The sequence below is a fragment of the Limanda limanda genome, chromosome 2 (assembly GCF_963576545.1).
Source record: "Limanda limanda chromosome 2, fLimLim1.1, whole genome shotgun sequence".
Taxonomy (NCBI): domain Eukaryota; kingdom Metazoa; phylum Chordata; class Actinopteri; order Pleuronectiformes; family Pleuronectidae; genus Limanda; species Limanda limanda.
In genome coordinates, this window is record NC_083637.1 from 4,889,141 (window position 1) to 4,908,589 (window position 19,449).

The following is a 19,449-nucleotide window of genomic DNA, read 5'->3' on the forward strand; positions in this document are numbered from 1 at the left end:
CGCAGGCAGGAGGACGCGGTGACTCACCAGTCGATCAACCGGATCCAGAGCAGAGGTGAGTCGCTGTTCTTCTCCTACTCCCCCCGGAGCTGCTGGTGACTCCGGTGAGTTCTCCTTGTGTGTTATGGACGTGAAGAGGTTGTTGTTGTTGTTGTTGTTGTTGTTTGTATTTATTCTGCTCCTCCAGAGTCTGAGCTGCATCCTCAGCTTTGGTCTTTTTCTGGAAAATGATCTAGAAAGGAAAAAACAAACCTTTGTCCCAAATTCTAATTATCATGACAACATAACAAACATTGCCAGATATGTTTCTCATGAGGTGAAAAACACAATGACCTCAGATAAGTAATACTTCTGTTTATTATTATTAACTTAACATTTAAACTACTTTCTTGTTTGTTTGTTTGTTTGTTTGTTTCCTCCACGTTTTGGTTTTGTATCCTACGGGCACTTCGATTTAAATTCTTTAAAGGAACAGATTCAAAACCACAACTTTCACTCTGGAGCAAAACTTTTTCTTTACCCGTAGAAATAATAATGTGACATTTATCGAGATAGTTATCAAAATCAACGGCATAAACGTTTATTTTATTACAGTGCATGTCAATATTTGGGCACTTCATATTCATTAAACCATAAAGTTTAATTGTCTCTCCATCAACCAATCAATCATCTGGATTTCCACCCTCCATGTTAAACTGTTATCTCACCGCTTCCCCAGGGAATCAAACCCAGGATCATTTTTCAGTGTCAGAAACTTTCCCAAAAAGTTGGCATCAAACATGTGTGTTCAGTTGTGTTGTCTAGTTTTGGACTAAACTTGTTCAGGCGGAGTTGTGTTCCATCTGTTTGTGTTTAGTCCAGTTTTTAAAGGAGTGGCGCTTGTATTTGAAAGATTTGAATTGAATCAACCAAGTTTCTTTTTTATTTAAGTAAAAGTTCCCAGAGCCCAATAAAGAACCACAAGCTTCCTTCATGAGGAAGACGCTCTTGTTTTACAGTGTATGTGTTGTAAAGTGTATAGTTTCAGGTTGTGTTGACACTGTGTCGCACCGTGTTGACCAGAGACTCAATATAATACAAATGTTGACTCAGCTCTGTTTGTGCTGAACTGTTGTAACTGTAGTTCTACTTCCATATTCTTAATTCCATGTATAAATCATCGGGTGATTTGATGATTGTTTAAAACAGCATTTGACTCTAAAACACAAAGATATAAAATTTACTTAAACACAAAGAAAGCTGCAAATCCTCACGTTTCAGAAGCGGCAAGGTTTTGGCTTTTGTGCAAGAACCGAAGTAACCCTGGATTATTTTGGAGGTTGATCCTGATGATGATGATCTGGGCTGTAATTATATATATATATATATATATTGTTGGTCAATTTGTAGTGGTAATGATGAGCTTCTTCTCTGTTTCCCGGTGTATGGGACTAGTAAAGAAAAACAGAGGTTAATTATGAAGTGAACAGATGAATAGTTGCAGTAAAGACGAAGTTAATATCCTACGATAATTTCCCTGTCAGGAGGAATATTGATGTTGTGTGTTTTTTAGAAAGCTGACAGTTTCCTGCAGCAACTTTCCCAACAGGCAACAAGTTCCTCAGAAACTTTGCTCCAACAAGTTCCTCAGAGTCGTTTCTGCAACAAGTTCCTCAGAAACGTTGGTGCAACAACTTCCTCAGACTTAAACACACAACTTTAAAATACACACAGCAGTGTCTTGCTTCTTTAAAACATTACATTTAGCCTCTTTCTTTTCCCATTTGTGTCTCCAGAGGATTTGATATATGAGGTAATTCACCTAAAGTGATCCCAAATTGCAGAGCATGACAACCAGCTTCATATTGTGTGTTCATCAGAATCTCTCTGCCTAAAAAGAAGCTTGTGTAGGAAACCTGTAGTTTGTGGCTTTACGCTCCCGTCAGAGGAGAGAACTTTGTCTTAATCCAATGCGAGAGATGTGTCTGTGCATAAATCTGTGTGATTAAATAGCCAAAGGAAATCATTATGCAGACGACACTCTGCCGTTCCCGCCAGTTGCGTGTCAATACTTCACAGCTGGAAGGAGATGTCGAGACGAGGTCTTTTGATTAAAGCAAATACACAAAGAGCGAGGGCTCCTGAGGAGATGAGCAGAATCTCCTCTTGTACCGGGAATCCGAGGTCTGGAGCACAATCGACCTGACTCCACCTCTCCTGCAGCGCTGGTTTTACTCTGTGTGTGTGTGTTGGTGTGTGTGTGTGTGTTGTAAATCTTTCTTATTCCAAACAAAGTGAAGTTGATGTGCTCTTTCAGAGACAGAAAGTCAGAGGAGGAGGAGGGAGAAAGAGAGAAAACTCGGGTGTGGCCGCTCTGGTAATGACCGGTTTGCATTCAAACTGGTGTTTACCGATTCAGCCCGGTTCATTCACACACAAACACAAAGGCACGTGATGCATTACAACACACAGTCATGGAAATTCAGGCCCGTAGAACCTGGAGCCGCCTCAGTGAACTCAGTGTGTGGTAGTTTGTCTTTAGAGAATCGAAACACCTTCGGGCTGACGGCTAAAAACAAAATGGGAAAGTTTTAAAGGATTCCTTCTCTACAATCCATTTTCATTTGGTTTCCTTATCAGTGCCGGCCTCTTTACAAGCCTCTGGCTGGGCTCCTGAGGATAAGAGTGGTGAAGGACGGAGGCAGTCGCTCGAGGTGGAGCTCTTGACTTTTGTCTCTTACTTGTGTGGTGAACTGACACGTGAGTCTTTAGAGTTATTGTCGTTGTAAAGTTGTCAAGCAGCTTAAAGTTGGATATTGTGTCCTTTTTTCTGTCAGTGGGACATTTATATATTTTAATTGACATTTTCAAGTATTTCTCAGGGTGTCATTCGTGAAACTTGATGGAAAACAAATCCAGACGTATTTAGGGAACTTGTTCAATCTGTGAGTGTTTGTGCAATTTGTTTTTAAAACGTTCTAATAATTCCATTTCCTCTTGTGTGAGTGTCGCGTTTCCCATAGAATCAAATCAATCAATTCCGGTAGACACGCCCATGAAAGTCACTCTTGCCCACACCGACTCTGCGTGACAGCTCCAGTTCACAGGCTAAAGAGTGAGAGATAAGTTATCGTGTGGAAAGAGCTGCTCGTCGCGTGTGCAGCCGAACTTATGTGGTCTGACTTTCTGATAGACGCCACGAACATGCGGTTGCACTGTGGTCTAAGTTAGAGATCTCTAATGATAATATGAGAAGTTTAAAAAAAAAGTTTGGTCGTTAAAAAACTGTGGCGGACAAATTGGAGTATGGTGGGCCACCGCAGTCTTAATAGCTCATAGGGAAACACTGTTCGTGACGAAGTTTATAAAGAGGGGACCAGCGCTCTGTAGCTGCTGCGGCTGGGACCCATCACCGTATCCATGACAGCGGCCACTGATTCTGCATTCAAGCCTTTATTTGCAAACGGCTCAATTACTGCAGGTCACTGTTACAGCTTCAGAAAGAAAAGCGGCGACCAGCGTCGTCACAGACCGAAACAAACAGCTTGTGCCAAACAGGCAGGTTCAGCGTGTTTTAAGGTGTGCAGCATTGAATGTGTCGAGCTCAGCGTAATCGTAGTGACCGTCTGCTAAAGCGTGGAAGTTGTCATCACCCAGAGTTTGTGTTTAAAGACGAGATTACCTAAGATAGCAGGTCGAACAGAGACGTGAGCTGAAGCTCTGAGCAGTGGAAACTGAGACTTCCTGCCTCCGACCACACACATGGGAACCTGTCAGTGTTACATTCACCCACACATCTCAACACCCGACCCATTAGACTAATTCTTGTCTTGACTTTTGTTGACGCTTTGTCATTCTTTCACTGCATTTGTTTCTCCTCTTTCCTCAAGCGTTTTTTAACTTGTTGACTTAATCAAATCCTTGTCCTGCAAATCTCCGTCTTAAGCCTCTAAACGTCCCGGTTTCTGTTTTTTTGACTTCTCTTCACACACCCTCGGTAGAAGAGTGGGTCACTGAGGATCCCTCCCTGTGCGTGCATGCATGTGTGTGTGTGTGTCTGTGTGTGTGTGTGTGTGTGTGTGGTGTGCATGTTTGGGTTGAGATTGAGTTACATAGCTGACTGTGTAATTATGAGGTGTGTCTCTGCTGTAGGGAGCCGCTCGGCTGTCTCCATTGTTGTGAGGTGGAGCTGAGCTGGCGTTCTTAAGAAAACAGCAGAAAGTGTGAAGGGACCATGTGGCCCGTCCATGTTTACTGTGAACGGAGGATTGATGCCTGTAGTAGGAAAGATTGAGACGAGTGTCCCGAAGCGACGGCTGAGATCCGGTCTGAGACGTGGTTGTTTTCTTAACGTCGGCGTTCCCTCAACGAAGCCTGGCGTGACCTGTCGTGACTTGTCGGGACCTGTGGATAATTGTGCTTCAGCTTAGTAACAATAAGTAAAAGTACAAATAGCTGCGGTGGCTGCTGATCAAGATTTTCTGGTTCATGCAGACTATAATTCTTGAACCAGTCAGCCTTGTAATGTAGATATCTTCTGCTTGAGGGAAATCTATTTACATATGAAAAAAATAAAACAAAAACGTACAGAAGGCTGCGTGTGTTCACTCGTCAGCTGTGAGGCCGGTGATGGTCCGAATAGATAATTGATTAATGGATGTATCAGCTAAAATTAAACCAATCGCTATTGGATTCTAACTTTTAACGGTGTTCTATTGTTGTTTGACCCTGACGCTTCCTCCGGCTTAGATGATCATAATCAATGTTAACCTGACAAAATAACGCTTATTGGGTTGGTGTGCTTGGGTTATAATCGGTTTATGTTGAAATTAAAACTATTTCACAGAGAAACCAATGTAGGAAAGACTTTATTCTCTTAATTCAACTTATAAATATTCAGTTGCAGTTTTGTTAAGCCCTGGGTTGGGTATTTAATTCTGAAACCCTTTTTATCGTACTTTTTTAAAACCCTCTTCACGTCCCGATAGCATCAATAGAGAGAGTCGACTGTAATAAACACGACTGATCACATCATTCAGACCACATGAAGTTATTGGCTGGTGGAAACATTCACCGCTGAAACAGATAAGATGGACGGAAGGTGGCGAAAAGTCGTCTTCCCACAGTTCCCAGTGCACGTTGGTGTGTTTTGGGACCGATATGATGGAATGGGATGTATCACACTTTAATTAATCGCATTCATGCATAAAGTTAGTAGTTTTAACGTAATCCATCATTCCATCCACAGATTGAAGACGCTACTCCAGCGCCTCGGACTTCAAACTGGATCCCTCCGGTCTTCACCCGTCCAGCGGATGGCATGCCGATCCCCAGCTCACCTGAGAGGGCGAGTCTGAATGGCGCCCTAGTCCTTCGCCAACGCTCACCATCTGCAACGCTGCAATCGCCCGCCCCAGCCCCAGCTCCTCTCTGATCGCACGCCCCCCCCCCCCCGCCCACATCTCAACATGGATACCCTATACGATGACAAAGAGGGATGCTACTTTAACCGCTCCGTCAAGTTCTTCTACGAGGAGAGCGGCAAGAACATCAGCGGACACTGGCGTAATCGGGACTATGCGATCGTCTCTATGGGAATGGCGGTCTGCTTCATCGTGATCTTCTCCAACCTTCTGGTCATTGGGGCCATTTTTAAAAACAAACGCTTTCACTTTCCCATCTACTACCTGTTGGGAAATCTGGCTGTGTCAGACCTGTTCTCAGGTACCGTCCTTTTACTTTTTATTATAACTGCTCGTTCTATTTAAACTGCATTTGAACACGTTGAGAGGTTTTAGTGGAGCCACAGCTCAGTCAGAACACAGCACTGTGACAGGGACTCTGGAGGTTTCACCCTCTCCGCAACCTTTGTGAACTCAAGACTTTTTAAACCCATCAAAAGAATTCACCCACATCTGAAAGGGTGTTTTCACTTGAGATTTGAAGAATTTCTAAACACATTCTTTCAGCTTTAAGGCCAAATCATCTCTTTTCACGATGCTCTAGGTCAATGTTGATCCTCAGGAAAGACGAAGCTGAGATCGACGCCTCAGAAAATAATAGAAAACACATGGGAATCAACGACACATGTGGATATCATAAAAGTTAAAGACGATAATTGAGAAAATGCCTTAGACCTCTTATAAACCACAGACTCGCATATGAAACATCTAGAAATTGGTTTTTGTTTCTGCACTTTCTGACTCCAGTCCATACTGTGGTAAAGTTTTACAGTGAGGCTGCCTGAGGGCTTTTTTATAATAGATTAAAAATAAAGGTTTTAAGTGACAGAGGACTTGTTGAAATGTGGTTTTACTGACACAGGAAAGTAGCTGGTATGAAACTCCCTATGTTATAAATACTTCCTCTGTGAGACGTGTATGAGTGTGGATGCTTTGCATTAGCACGGCGCTGGGTTCCGATGCGGTGATGCTGGTACATCTGAGATGACGCAGGTCAAGATGCTGCAGATTAGTGGGTTTAGAAAACAGAGAGTGTTTTGAGTCACATCATTTTTCCACTGGTGTGTTGTGTGCGAGTGAAGGTCAGGTCCTGTTTAGAGGGAAACACACTTTTAATACTATATATATACAATAATACAATGTATATTCAATCCTATACAGTATAAATATATAATGTTATAACTATATCGGCACTTGGAATTACTCTTTCTACTGTTTCTTCATTATTAAATTAGTGAAGCAGCAAATTCTGTTACTTCTCTTAAGATGCAGATTGTAAGCGAAGTAGGGATGGGCATTCGATTAAATTGTCTTAATCGATCGTCGGGAGAGTTAATGACGAATTTATCATTAATATTTTCATATTAAAATTCACTATTTATGGGCTGTTAAAATGCAGTGAAAATAGAAAAAACACAGCGTGTTTCCTCATTGAGATCTTTATTACAAGATGAACAACTCTTGTGGCAGTTAAACGGGTTCAATGGTTACACTTGAAAATATGCGCTGCTGTACACTTCAGCCCCGCTGAGAGAGAAGCTAGCCGCTGAGAGCTAGCTCGATCTGACGGTTCTTGACCTCTCAGTCCGGCCGTTGTCACGTTCTCACTCCCGGAGCCCCTCCACCAGACCCGGCTTTGTCCGGGTCCAAAGAGGCTAGCTTTCGAGCTAGCCTCCGCTGCGGAGCTCGGCTGAATGTCCGCACACGGACCCTCAGTCTACGGGGAAGGGAACCCGGAGAGACCCGGGTCTGGGTGAGGTTCCGGGATTGATGACATGACAACAACCGAACTGAGAGGTCGAGAACCGTCAAATCCATCTAGCTCTCAGCGGCCAGCCGCCGGTCCCCCAGCGGGGCTTGTAGAGTAAAGCTCATAAACTGTAGGGCATAGCTGCGGGCTGCTTCCTACAGCTGCTAACGTCGTCACTGTGCTGCGTTCAGGCAAATCGGATATTCTGCCCTCCTACTCATGCGCTCATGGAGACGTATAGCTTCGCAGTATTGGCAGTGAACGCAACATAATTTCGTCAAGACAAAATAATGTCCTCGACGAAATTCTTTATGATCAATTAATCGATCGTCGATTAATTATGCCCATCCCTAAAGTGAAGCAACATAAAAAACAGATGTTGGTTAAAATAAAGATATTTATTGTGAGGAGGATAAATGAGGAGAGGAAACAGGCTGTTTTTAAATCAAACAAATAAATCGAACAAAGAAAAACAGACATTTATCTAAGTTTAGAAAACAAAACCAAGCTGCCTCTTCTTTCAGTAAACTCTAGGTGTCACCAAACAATGTTACCATCCCAAAGATGAACAATCTCTCATCTCGAATAGCAAACAAAGAAGCCCACTGGCAAACTGGGAAAGGATCCGGCTCCTAACGTCTTGATTTATCCAGAGCATGATCCATTCTCTTCCGTTAGCCAGTCAGCTGTTATTTAATGACTTGCATTAAAAAGGCGAGAGGCCCAAACGCAGATTAAAAGGTTTATGTTGCAACAACTTGTCGCTCTGTGTAAAGTTTATCTGTAATGAAGTCCTCACTCTTCTCCTCGCAGGTATCTCCTACCTCCACCTGATGTTCCACACTGGTCCCTGGACCATCAAGCTGTCCAAGTACCAGTGGTTTGTGCGACAGGGGCTGATCGACACCAGTCTGACGGCCTCGGTGCTCAACCTGCTGGCCGTGGCCGTGGAGCGTCACCAGACCATCTTCAACATGCAGCTGCACAGCAAGATGAGCAAGAGGAGGGTCTTCATCATCATGGTGTGCATATGGCTGGTGGCCATCTTCATGGGCCTGGTCCCGACCATGGGCTGGCACTGCCTCTGCGACCTGCCCAACTGCTCCACCATGGCGCCGCTCTACAGCCGCAGCTACCTGGTGTTCTGGGGCGTCCTCAACCTCATGACCTTCTCCATCATGGTGGTCGTCTACACCCGCATCTTTATCTACGTCAGGCACAAGAGCAAGCAGATGTCCCAGCACACGTCCCAGATGAGACACAAAGAGACGGTGTTCAACCTGATGAAGACCGTCTCCATGATCCTGGGTGAGGGAGCGTGCACACACACACACACGCACACACACACACACAGACACACACACAGACACATCAAGGAGTGGGTGGTAAACGGGAAAGTTTTAATCGCCAAACTTATGGTAAATTCTAATCAGCCGTTATTTCTTTCTTTTCCTTCAGTACGTTTTGAAATGACAACATGTGTTTTCTCCGCTGTCAACAGACGGAATCTGTTTTCAATCTGTGTGAGGACAGTCGAAAACTGAGTCAGCGTTTCTTGTTAAAGTAAACAAGCTGAAAATGGGAAATGTTAGTCATGAATGTTGTTTGTCAGTTGGTAAAAATGTGAAAAAGGAATGGAATTCCATAGAGCTCAGGGGGGGGGGTATTTAAAAAATGTGTAGAAAAACATCTTCATTCATTGACTTTGAGTTAATGTGTCTCAGTGAAATACCAGCAGAGCTCTCTCCCACTTTAAACCTGCAGGAAATGCACCAACACAACTAGAATGGTGCTCAGCAGAGCAGATTCCTCCCCCAGGACCCAAGGTCACTTTAATCAAGCCGCCCTAAAGGCTCCATTATGCTTCTACGTATCCGTTTCTCGGAGAGGGTTGCACGGAGAGAGGAGAGTCTTTTTGATTTTTACTTCTCCGACGACTGTACGTTGAAAACAATTCACCGCCAAACCCATAGGTGGCGCAACGGAAGACGAGCTCAGAGAGGGAGAGAAGTCCACGTGTGTCTGTTTACCTCTGTCGGCTTGCCTCCCACACACTGAACCATGGCAACTAACAGAACTAAATAAAGTGACACCCAGCAGGTCAAGATGCTGATGTTATCGTTTCTTAGCGCAGCGGTTCCCAGGTCTTGTTTCCGATCTGTGTTGCTGATTCCACAGCTTGAATCTGCTTGAGGCTACACGGAGCTAGCTTCCCCCCAGCTTCCACACACAGTCAGCAGGGACTCCCGACACTAACTACTACCCATTGTTTGCTTCTAACCTGACGGTATTATAGAAACAGTGTCAAGACAGAAGGGGAATTAAAGTCGTGACGGCGGGTTTTTGCACCGTTACCACCGCACTAAGCATGGTGGCTAGCCCGCTAGCCTAGCCTGCTAGCGCCGTTATGAAAGCTCGTTATAACCGTCTGTGACCGTGCACACATGCCGTCAGTGCTCTAACGAAGTACCGTCAGCCGGTCAACTCCGCTGGCTTAACACACACGTCACATTAATCGTAGAACCGTAGTTGTGTATGGGTTTATGTGACACAGGGAAGGAAGCAGGAAGTTTGAGGTCCGGAAATGTGAAATACGGAAATGACGTCATACGGAAATTATGTCGTTCGCGGACCAATCACAGCCAAGGTCTGTCCGTTGGGTCTCCGAAATAAACACGGACAGTAAGAAAAATCAGAGGTGCACGAAAAGCTCTCCGAGGCGCTCGGAGAGGGCGTTCCATGACGGATAGGGCGGTCTTATCTGTCCGTTTTAGAAAAGACGTAGAGGCATAAATTGGCCTTAAAGTTCACGTGTTCCCAGATATCAGTTCACTAAATGTGAATACAGATTGCTTCGTTTTTGTCTTCTACGATTCATGATCCATGAATGATTATCTTGGAAATCAACGCCAACATTTAATGGGTTCTATCTTGGCCCATGTTCCATCCTTCCACCCAGTTTAGTTGAATTCTGGCCAGTTGTTTTTTAGGTTTATTGTTACTATGCATCTTTCTAACACAACAAAATTTAATTTGGCAACAGTCCACTTAAAAGCATATATTCTAAAAATGTATAATTCGCCCAATCCTGCTGACAAACAAACACATGTCTGATTACGTCGTTGGTGGAAGTAAGAAAACTCAAATACAAGCAAAAATCACATTTTTATATATAATATAAATGTAAATCTTTTTGTTCTATAAAACAAACGGTTTCATATCTGCGAGCAGTGAATGTAAACACTTGTGTGTTTGTGAACGGCTCCTATTTGCCAACTGATAAATAATAGAGAAAACACCTCAGGTCCGGTCTGATGCTCCTTGTACATTTTATTGCTCATTTCACAAGAGATTCAAGCGACTTCCAGGGAAAACCTCCCTTGAATCTTCCCAGAATAAATCTACAGACAATACCCGGAGCCTTCTCCACCTCCTCCACCTCCTCCACCTCCCCCACCTCCTCCACCTCCTCCACCTCTGACCGACTCCACCGCCTCTTCAGGCTCCTCTCAGCTTGTCTGTACTTGTTCCACTCCCCCAACACACATTCACTACCTCCCTCTTTCTCCCACCGATTCCTCATTGTTTGCCAAACTGGCCGTTCTCTCCTCTCTCCTCTCTCCTCTCTCCTCTTCTTCCCGGCCTCCTCTTCGGCTGCTGCTCTCCCATTTTGAACTTTTGATTAAATTCCTCAGCGTTTTTTAAAATGTTACACGTCTTTCTGGCGTCGCTCGGCAGCCAGGGTTCAGCACCTCCGGCATGTGAGGAGAAGTGTGAGCGTGCCCTGACAGGGAGCTGCATAGTTGTGTTACTGTGACAGAACACAGCTCCTCTCCTGCCCGGACGACACCACACAGCGGTGGGGGGGGGGGGGTCATGGACTTGTATGGTTGTGAGGACCAGCTTGACGGTTTGACCTTGGGCGCTCAGGACATTTTAGCAAAGTGGGAACATTTTGTCCGATAATCACGTCTTCAAATTGCTATTTTGGTGTTAAGACTTGGTTTTTAGTTTCAAATTAGAAAGTTAAACGTGAAAGCAACTGTTAAATATTGGGATTGCACACTGCACAGTGTGTGTGTGTGTGTGTGTGTGTGAATGTGTTACCACAGTTTCGTCACATCTCCATCTTATAGCTTCAGCTTCCACATGCTCGTACATTAATGCTGGACCTGCTGAGAATGTGTGTACATAATGAATTCCTCTGCTGCCTAATAGTATTATTGTAATGGAACTTGATCATACAGACTAAACTCAGACCACCTGCATGTGTGACTGTGTGTTTTTGTGTACTTGTATCTTTGTGAGGACCATATTGAGCCCATAGACCTAATAGGGTGAGGACATTGTGGGTTCTCCTCATGATTTGTGTTTGTATTAAGTCAGTTCAAGGGCTCAGCATGTGAGCTACATCCACACTGCGATGTTTTTGTTTGAAAACGCATCCTCTCTGCTACAGATACGCCTGATTTGATCACATGACCTTTCCCTATCCCAAGCCTTGGCTGCCAGTGCACGACACAGGAATCCAGTAAAAGTGTTGTTGACCCTGTTGTCTTCGCTCACAGCTGCAGTGCAGTTAAATCCTTGATTTTACGATGATACAACTGTTAACATGTGTGAATTTGTTATTCCAGCGATCTGCGACAATTCCCGTTAACACCGACACGCACATTAGTGGTCATGTGATATGCACGTTAGTGTAGACAAGGATTTAGATAATGCTTGTGTGGACAGAGATTGTCAGTGTGGATGTTGCCTTAGTTGTGCGTCGTGTGTGTGTGTGTGTGTGTGTGCAGGCACATTGTCTTCAGAGGAATTTACAGTACATTCCCTCCCTCTCCCCCCCCCCTTTACTTCTCCACATTCTTTACAACTCTGTTCATTTTCTTTCCTCTCCTTCTTTATCTGTGAAACTCCTTCAACTCTTCTCGCTGATTGCCAGTGTCATCACCAGCCTTGTAATGACCTTACGTGCCCTCCTCCCTCTCCAGGCTGCTTCGTGCTCTGCTGGACGCCCGGCCTGGTGATCCTGCTGCTCGACGGCTTGGGCTGCGAGAAATGTAATGTGCTGCGCTACGAGAAGTACTTCCTGGTGCTGGCCGAGTGCAACGCCTTCGTCAACCCCATCATCTACTGCTTCAGGGACTCGGGCATGCGGAAGACCTTCAGAGACATCCTGTGCTACCCGTGCCGGAGTGGCAAGAATACCCAGGACGCGTCCGGGACTCACTTTAACACCCTGGACCACAAGGTACTGTCTGAGAGCAACGGAGACGACGACAACAATCACAAACAAAGCAACTCTCACTGTGGTCTGTAAATAATAAACCCTTGAAACTGCGCTGGTTGTAGACAGAGGTTACCCGCTCGCCACTTTCAGTATGACCGTGACAACCAAACAGTTTGAACCACAACCAGGCCGACTTAACAACTTCATATTCTGCTTAAATGTTGCTGGTAATATTTTACAGTGTAACTCCAACATAAAAAAATATATATATAATCAGATATGAAAACAATAGTGAAAACGTCCAGAATTAACAATAAGTTCAGTTCCCTTGAGTGGGTTTATTTAATATTTTTTACAATTTTTTTGTTTTTACAAACTTCTTGTTTGTTACAAGCTAGATGTGTAAATAAGCAGCTGTTTGCTAATGAGTTCATCCTACCAGCGGGAAAGCTGAAGTTTCAAAACTTGTTTTTGCTTCAAAAGACGTCAAAACCAACCAATCAGAGGCAGATTTCCTCCTTGTCTTGCTAGTGTCTGGTGGAGTTTCTCATTTATTCCTAAGTTGCAGTAGTCGGCGTGTTTTTGCAGATGGCAAAGCAACAACATTTAGGTGATAAATCTCTAACAAATAAGTTCAAACCGAACATTCCTCTTTTTTCGTTAACATCCTCAATTCAAGTCAAATGTAGTGATTCATTGTTTGAAAGTGTCTGGTTTGTATATTACAGTAAAATCTTGATTCTGCTTTCCCTTTTTTGTGCTTGAGCAAATCTAAACCAACGCACCTCTGCTTTTCATCTCCTCTGTGGGTGAACGGCTTTTCCAAGAATCACACGATGCTCAGAACTAAACCTCAAACCAACGTCCTCTGAGCTGAAGAGCAGTTTGACAGCTCTGCCTGCAGCACAGGACTCTGGGAACATTCTGCCACAATCATTAATCAGTGATTCATGCAGAAGCAGAGAAACACCCAGTTTGTCCGTTTGCGGTTGGAACTCCGGATAATCTCCCGCTGTACATGGACTTACTCCGACATTATCCAGTTCTCACAGAGAGCTCCTCTGGATGATTTCAGGAGATTATCTGGAGTTCGGTGCATGTCCGATAGCAGCTCTTAAAGAGTTCTCAAATACTGCAAAGAAGACTTTGACACACTTTTAATAGTTAAAAAAGAGTCATAACTACACTGCCTCTGGACAGCGCATATTTTCGCTAAGTCTAATGTTCCATCTCGCCATGTTAAATAGTTGTTTCCTGGATTGGCCCCATTCCACAATGTAAAACATAACCTGCTTAGCAGAGGTAATTACCTGAGAACAGAGAGTCAGCAAACGCAACTCTGATTTCTCAGTTCAGTATTTTCAGTTCCGGTCACGCACTCAGCCGCAGACACGTCGGCTCTCAGAGGAACCGTTAACGAACAATGTGAAGGAGATCAGATCCTCTTATCCTCAGGTTCTGATGATAACAACAAGATGAGGAAAATGAAAATAGAGACTAAGGCCCAAACATCTATGACTCGCTGGTTCTGAACGATGAAACTGGGAGTTAATTAAAGCCGTATTCAGATTGATTCAACTCAATTTGAGATTCTGCATTTTCTATCTGCTCAGAGCACTGGGTGGGACATCGGGGACCAACTAGTGTAGTTTTTGTGGAGAAACTGAATCTCTGTGCCGAACAAATGTATTGATTTGTTTGCTTTGGTTCACACGAGGACACAGTGCTAACCCCCCCCCCCTCTCGCTCAGCGTTGCCTTGGGGGCTCTCCACCTCTTGTGCTCGACACAGGAGAACCGTTTGCCCAAGCTCCGACAGCTTGCATTCACCCCGAGCTGCACCACATCTCACACACTCGCACAAATCAGATCCTAGTTGTGATTTTTCAGATTCTACTTGTTAAGGACAACGCTCAGCAGTTTACTGGTTTCCGTTTCTTGTTTGCTCAGTCAGCAGGATTTGGTCGCCCGCAGGGAGCTTATCTGCATTCAGATACAGATTCGCCAAATTGTCACGTGGACCTGAAACACCGACAAAAAAGCATCTGTGTCTTTAAACAGTACAGTGTGTTGTCCCATCCTTCCTCTAAGGTTTATGGAAATCGGCTTAGTTGTGTTTGCATAAACCTCCTGAAATGACGACCTCCTTGTCCGAGGTGAACATGGGTTTTTTTTGTGTGCGGATCCTCGTTTGTACTCTAAACCTTGGCACGATTGTAGATTCCCTACACACATTGTGTTTGTCACTCAGGAGGTTGTGTTGTGTTTATCAGAACACAGCGGAGAGCGTCTCTGTGAAACTCACATCTCATAGACCGAGGCCTTTTACTCGCTCACGCTTCCTCGTTCTGCAAACAGGTTTCATCCCCGCTGCCTCATGCAGTGGTTGACTCAGGGTTTTGTACTAAGCGCGGGATTTGTGTGTTCTGCAGTTTGCTCATGTGCATGTGTGTGTTCGAGTTGTACAGCGTTTTAAACCAGTCCAGATGTGCGCTGGTGGTTAGAGTGGAACGTGCTGCTTGCCACATTTCCTCTGACTTGTTGCTCTGGCATGTGTGTATGCTGGAGACACACACACACACCCACCACACACACACACACACACACACACACACACACACACACACACACACACACACACACACACACACACACACACACACACACACACACACACACACACACACACACACACACACACACACACACACACACACACCCATGCAGCCTGTTACTGGTCCTAACAGGAAGTGCAGCTTTGAGTGTGTGGTTTTGTGTGTTCACGTGCAGGTTTGAGAAGACGTTTAACTTTTTTTTTTTTCTCAGCAGCTGTGGAGTAAAAGTTAACACATTTATGAATCATTTCAGATTAAGAACTCTGGAGGGGAATCTCATTAAAGGAATCTTTTTTATAGGGAAATCACTATATTCAAAGAACTATATTCTTTATTCAGATAAATCAACATGTGGATATTTTATTTCATATTATAGGCCTTTAACTGTTGGTGTTGTTTTTACAGCTCAGGTGCATCTTCTTATTATCCCGTGTTTTATTTTTGTACAAACATTGTTTAAAAACTCGTCTGAATAAATGCATCAATGTGCCAACAGCTGTGACGTGTCTGCTCGTGTGTGTGTCCGCCGCTTTTGTGTCTTTTTGCCACTAACAAAACCCGACTAACCCATTTTCTCATCTTTCCTCCTTTTCCACTTCCTTCTCCTCTCTCTGCTGCTGCTGCACCTTCTCCTCATTCCAAACCTTGGCCTCACCCTCTCCATCTGTCTCCCCACCTCTTGTCTGTAGACCTACAAGTCTCGTTCTGAGGTGCCGATACAGAGAGGCAACGGGACGCGTCTGCTCCACCACGGCTCGGAGGACGCACCCACCTCCTCGGACAACTGGAGTTAAACTTAAACAACGCTGAACTTTCAACAGACCGAGAGAGAGAGAGAGAGAGAGAGAGAGAGAGGACGTGTACCAGCAAATCTGCAGATCTGCGTGTGTCCTCACATAAACAAACCTCCAAGTCTGTTCCTCCTCAGTCGACAGGCTGTTTATTCTGTGTATTGGATCTTTACGTCTGCTGCCCCCCCCCCCAACCCTGACAGGACAGTGGTAGAAGACGACTAACATCCGCTGAACAACTGGAACATGTCGGCACAGAAGAAACGTGTGTGTGTGTGTGTGTGTGGAGCGTCTCACAGCAGAAGAATGTGGAGTTACAAGGCCAGCTGCAGGCGGCGTCATGTTTAATGTCAGTTACCAGTTTATTAGGTACACCTGACGAGAACTACTGCAGTCCCGTCCCGGCGCTGGCGACCCCCAGTGGCCGGAGACGATTTGTTTTTTTCGCTGTCCCACCGTCCAAGTCTTGTGTGAACATTATATTTCAAGACCGCCTTGAGGGACTTTCTTCAAATTTGGTACAAACGTTCAGTCGGACACGAGGAGGAACTGATTCAGATGCTGGTGTTCACAGGTCAAGCCATTTTCTTTTTGCCTTGTGAACACAATATCGTGATAAAGCTTTGAGAGAATCTTGTAAAATTGTACACAAACGTTCACTTTGACTCACAGAATAACTGATTAGGTTTTGGATGCTCAAAGGTCAAAGGTCAAGGTCTCACCAAACATGTTTTTTCCAAGGGGATTTCTTCATATTTTCACCAGCTGTCACTTGGGACTCGAAAGGGGAACTGATCAGATTTCAGTGGGGAAAGGTTTCAGTGACCTCATATTGTTGTGAATGTCACGAGTCATTGAACACCTGGAGCTGCACTGGTTAGCAGAGACATAACCAATCATTTTAGTGGTAAATATTTTATGGTAATGTGGATTCATCTTAATCATAATTTTGGAGGCTGCAGTTTGTGTTGCTGCGTTGCACAGGGAGATGTTTTTCAGTTATCCTGCCCTCGTTGATTTTAAATACAGTGAATCTATAATCTATTCAATCTATAAATGATAGAAATCTACTTTCAGTATAAGCCAATAAATTAACTTCAGTCTCCAGAGCGATAACACGAATATAAAGTTTGTATAAACTAAATCTGACCTTTGTAACCTTCATGCAGGAGGATGTATCTGTTGGTTTCGCTTATAAACCGAAACCTGAGTGTATATAAAATCAGTGGAAATCAGGTTTCAAGTGCACAAAGTCTCTGAGGCTCATAGAAGAGATGCTCTTTATCCACAGTGCTTTTATGAAGGGGATTTTATAAAGGGAGTTAACGGACGTATTTGTTAATGGTTGATTAAATCCCTGACGTCACTGATTACTCATAGTCTCATACAACATTGTGTGTTGCCAGGTTGTGTAGCTTGCTCAGTGGTTTCAACCAAACCTACTTTCATGCAGTGAAACCCGTCTTAACAAAGCTCATAATATTTACTGCTGCTCTTGTTTTTAATCTAGAAAATGTTCCAATCACCTTTTTAAGACACGTTCCTTGTTTCTCTCAGTCGGTCGGTCTTCTGACCCGAGTTCTGCTTCGTCCAAATTTTATTTTCTTTGTTTAACGAAACTAAATTTATCAGTAGTCGCATTGATGTCATTACATAAACGGCATTATTCAGTTTCATTGTTAAAACTATTAAATTGAAGACCTCTACAATTAAAAGTTAGAGGAAAAAACGTATAAAGATGTAAAATGTAAAGTCTGGAAACCAAAAATTCATATTAATGTTTTATAAGAAATCTAAAAGCATCATAACATGATTTGTCTTGTAAAGTTTAAACTTATCTTTTTCAGGAAGTGGTTCCTTGAGCCCACTGATCATTTCTTCTTTAACAAATATGATAAATCTTCTGTTTTATGATTCTGGCTTAATTGTAATTTAAGAGTTTGGCACTTATGTTGGTTTTAAATCTCCTGATGTTATTATCAAGGATAATTTTTATTTTTATTTTACTCTGTTGGATGAGATTGTGTTTGTGCCATTTATACACAATGTGTTTATAAACTGTTCATCCTCATATTTTTATTGTAGTGTTTTTGCTCTGTCCTGTAAATCGTCTCTGAGCTGGAACGACACAATACGCCTTTGTTAAATGTTTGTGATGTAAAAAATGTATTTATGCTCATTTTGTGGATATTTCCTGCACTTAAACAGATTAACACCGTAAAGGAGAAACAATATTTTTGTAATTTTTCATCATTTACCAGCTACAATCATTTTCCTTTTTGTAAATGTACGACTGAGTAAACAGCAGCGATGTGACGCTTCACGTTAAAAAATGTGCTGCAGCTGATTAATGTCGCGTAAACTGACTTCCTGTGTCTCGTTCATAGACTGATTCTAAAGATGGACGACGCACATCCTCGCTGTTGTAGAAACATGAAGCCAAAATATCCCGAGTGCCAAAACACATCTGTTTCACAATGTTTAATCCTGTTTTATTTTTAAAATGGTCAACTAATCACCCGCTAACATGGAGAAGAAAGGGTTTGAGACGGATACTGCAACCAGCCACAAGGGGGCGATCAAGATTCCCTTTTGAGGATCCGTCATGTCGTCCATCTTTATTTTCAGTCTGTGGTCTCACGCTCCACCGAGACGTCATTAAAAAACCTTGAATGTCTCTGACTCTCCTGTCTTCTTTTCTTTCATCTCCAAAACAAAAGTCTCTTTGTCTAAATTGTCCTTTTGCTTTGATTCCTGTCAAACGAATGCATCTCGTGGGAACTTGAAGGTTACTTTAGATGCTTTCGAGACACTTTTCTGAACGTTTTCCTCTTTTTTCTCCTTTGTCTTTAACTTCACAGAGGGAGAGACATCTTGAATCTTGAGCTCTTTCTTTTGTTCCGGAGAAAATGCCCTTTTTATCTGCTCTCCCACTTCCCCCAGCCCTCCTGCGTTCCTCTCCTTCTCCTCCTTCACCGGCGTCTTCCTCATGTTACCCAGAGAAAACCTTTGCTTCGGCTCTTTCTTGTCTGTTGGCAGTGAGAATCTCCTCTGGGAAGACTTCCCCTTCCTCAGGTTATCCAAGTTCAGTTTGTCCAGGGACCGAGAACTCTTCTTCTTGCGCTTCTTGTCGGGCAGCGCCCCCTTCAGGTCACTCCAGGCTTTTTCCAGAGGGGATTTCTTCTTCTTTTTCCAGACAAAGGTTGTTTTGGAGGAGGATCCACCCATCGTCAGCTGACCTGTAACAACAGGAATAAACATGTGATCCACCTTTAACGTGAAGGTTTAGTTCCAATTTTCTAAAGAAACGAAACAAATGTTTCATACGACAAATACTTGTTATATTCGTAGTTTTAGGTTCTTTCTTTTTTAATAATTAAATTACTTAGGTTGGGGTGGTTTTAGAAACATCAGTGTTTTATAAAAAAAAATCCAATTGCAATACTTGAAATGAACCAATTAAACATTTGAAAGAAATCAAGTTGATAGTTTTCAGATTAAAAATACAAACTTACTGCTGTTAAAGAAAGAGACTGTTTTAGAATTTGAATTTTTTAGTTCTAATTAAACCAAGAGTTACCTCCAGAGATAATGTATAATCTCAAAAGGTTAAAGGTCTT

At 43.4% G+C, this 19,449-nt stretch overlaps 1 protein-coding gene across 1 annotated transcript; it reads left to right on the forward strand.

Moving 5' to 3' along the window:
- The first annotated feature begins 5,438 nt into the window (after positions 1-5,438).
- lpar2b (lysophosphatidic acid receptor 2b) lies at positions 5,439-18,506 on the forward strand. The gene is made up of 4 exons (XM_061093423.1): positions 5,439-5,703; positions 8,005-8,499; positions 12,186-12,445; positions 15,728-18,506. Exons 1-4 carry the CDS (start codon positions 5,448-5,450, stop codon positions 15,830-15,832), a joined length of 1,116 nt encoding a protein of 371 aa, XP_060949406.1. The 5' UTR covers positions 5,439-5,447; the 3' UTR covers positions 15,833-18,506.
- The last annotated feature ends 943 nt before the right edge of the window (positions 18,507-19,449 follow it).

Bases quoted from the DNA above. Each gene is read 5' to 3' on its own strand.
- lpar2b (XM_061093423.1), top strand. From the start codon at position 5,448: ATGGATACCCTATACGATGACAAAGAGGGATGCTACTTTAACCGCTCC. The intron at 5,704-8,004 runs GTACCGTCCTTT...TTCTCCTCGCAG, and splicing joins TGTGTCAGACCTGTTCTCAG to GTATCTCCTACCTCCACCTG. The intron at 8,500-12,185 runs GTGAGGGAGCGT...CTCCCTCTCCAG, and splicing joins GACCGTCTCCATGATCCTGG to GCTGCTTCGTGCTCTGCTGG.